Source organism: Quercus suber, unplaced genomic scaffold (genome assembly GCF_002906115.3).
Source record: "Quercus suber isolate HL8 unplaced genomic scaffold, Cork oak 2.0 scaffold_30, whole genome shotgun sequence".
Taxonomy (NCBI): Eukaryota; Viridiplantae; Streptophyta; class Magnoliopsida; order Fagales; family Fagaceae; genus Quercus; species Quercus suber.
Genome location: NW_027069495.1, coordinates 208590 through 210006, shown reverse-complemented (window position 1 = coordinate 210006; position 1417 = coordinate 208590). Strand labels below are relative to the sequence as shown.

The following is a 1417-nucleotide window of genomic DNA, read 5'->3' as shown; positions in this document are numbered from 1 at the left end:
CTATTAATGGTGGGTCTATATAAAAACCAATAAGAAGTTGGTAACATCAACATTTTGTAAAAATATTATAAAATAGTTTATAACTGTAGCATTATTCTTAAAACTTTTCTACATTGATTTCCTTTTCCATTCATTCTTTCGGTTTGACGGTAATAAAACAAAATTCCAACAAAATTCTTCTTCTAGAACTTTATTCAAATATGCTATTCCAATACCTTAAGAAAACATGACATAACAACTAAACCCCTTTCATCTAAAAATAAATAAACTATGGTCGAAATGGGGTGCCCAGCAAATGTGATGTTGTTGGCAATGGCGGCAACAATGAGGATCTTGCACGCTTTGGCACAAATTTTCGAGCCCAAACATGCTTACCATTAATAATAAATTTTACCTTTCCCAAGCCACCTAGTATCATTTCCATATTTGAAGCATTGTGAAAAACGATACGAGCATACAATGCTTGTTGATGCGGCTGCACTTCTTGCATGTGCAAAGACTCTATACAATCCCCATATGATCTAGTAAAGAATTCTCTAACTTCCCATTCATGTACAGGGTAGCCTTTAGAAAATGTAACAAACATGGTCCTATCATCTGCTGGTACCTCATGTCCTAAGGTTCTAGGTTGACGAAGTCCAGGGTGGACTAAGGATTGGTGAATGGAAGCAGAAGGTGGCATCATCAACATTTGGCTCTCTACTAAACTTTGAGAAGCATTTCTCTCGACGGCTTGTTGCATGATGTCTGATAGTGCTCTAATACATACCTCATTCACAAATTTGGCGATCCCTACAATACCATTTAATCGATTATCTAGGAAAAATTGGAGAGATATCTCTTTCTCCATTAAACTTTGGGTGAGAGGAATATCATTGTTCTCAGATGAGGTCGGTATTTGGTTGGTGTTGATGCAATTGAGGCATATGATAGCCTCATCTGCGAGCTCATTGACTAAAGTGTAAGGCAAAGATAACATCTTATGCACAACATTATTAAAGCCCACCCGCTCCAACCAAAGCCATAAGGCCATAATTTGCATAGACTCCACTGGATCTCGCCAAAGGTTGATTACAAGGAGGGTGTAAACCTTTCGGTCAATTGTATAGAATGTATTGAACTCCTCTTGAGAGACAAAAGAAGATGAAGAAGCCATCATATCTTAACTCTGGCAATAAGGCAACAAGATCCTGGTAAAGAAATGTAATTGTCAATATTATTGTTTTCATCATAATTTCTATTAACAAAATTTTATAAATTTCAAGTCAAGGACAAATATGAATCAAAGAAGAATTAAAATTCACGGTCACAATACTAAAATAACTAAAAGAGAGATAATGTCAATGCATGCTCGACATGCTAGAGAAGCCAATTTTAAGACTAGCATCTTCTAAGAAATTTTATGACCAAATATGTG

General features: G+C 35.8%; 1 protein-coding gene across 1 annotated transcript; it reads right to left on the bottom strand.

Annotated features, from left to right (window-relative positions):
• Positions 1 to 268: 268 nt before the first annotated feature.
• LOC112039790 (uncharacterized) lies at positions 269 to 1156 on the bottom strand. Its single transcript, XM_024072698.1, has one exon. It carries the CDS (start codon positions 1154 to 1156, stop codon positions 269 to 271), a length of 888 nt encoding a protein of 295 aa, XP_023928466.1.
• Between the last annotated feature and the right edge of the window lie 261 nt (positions 1157 to 1417).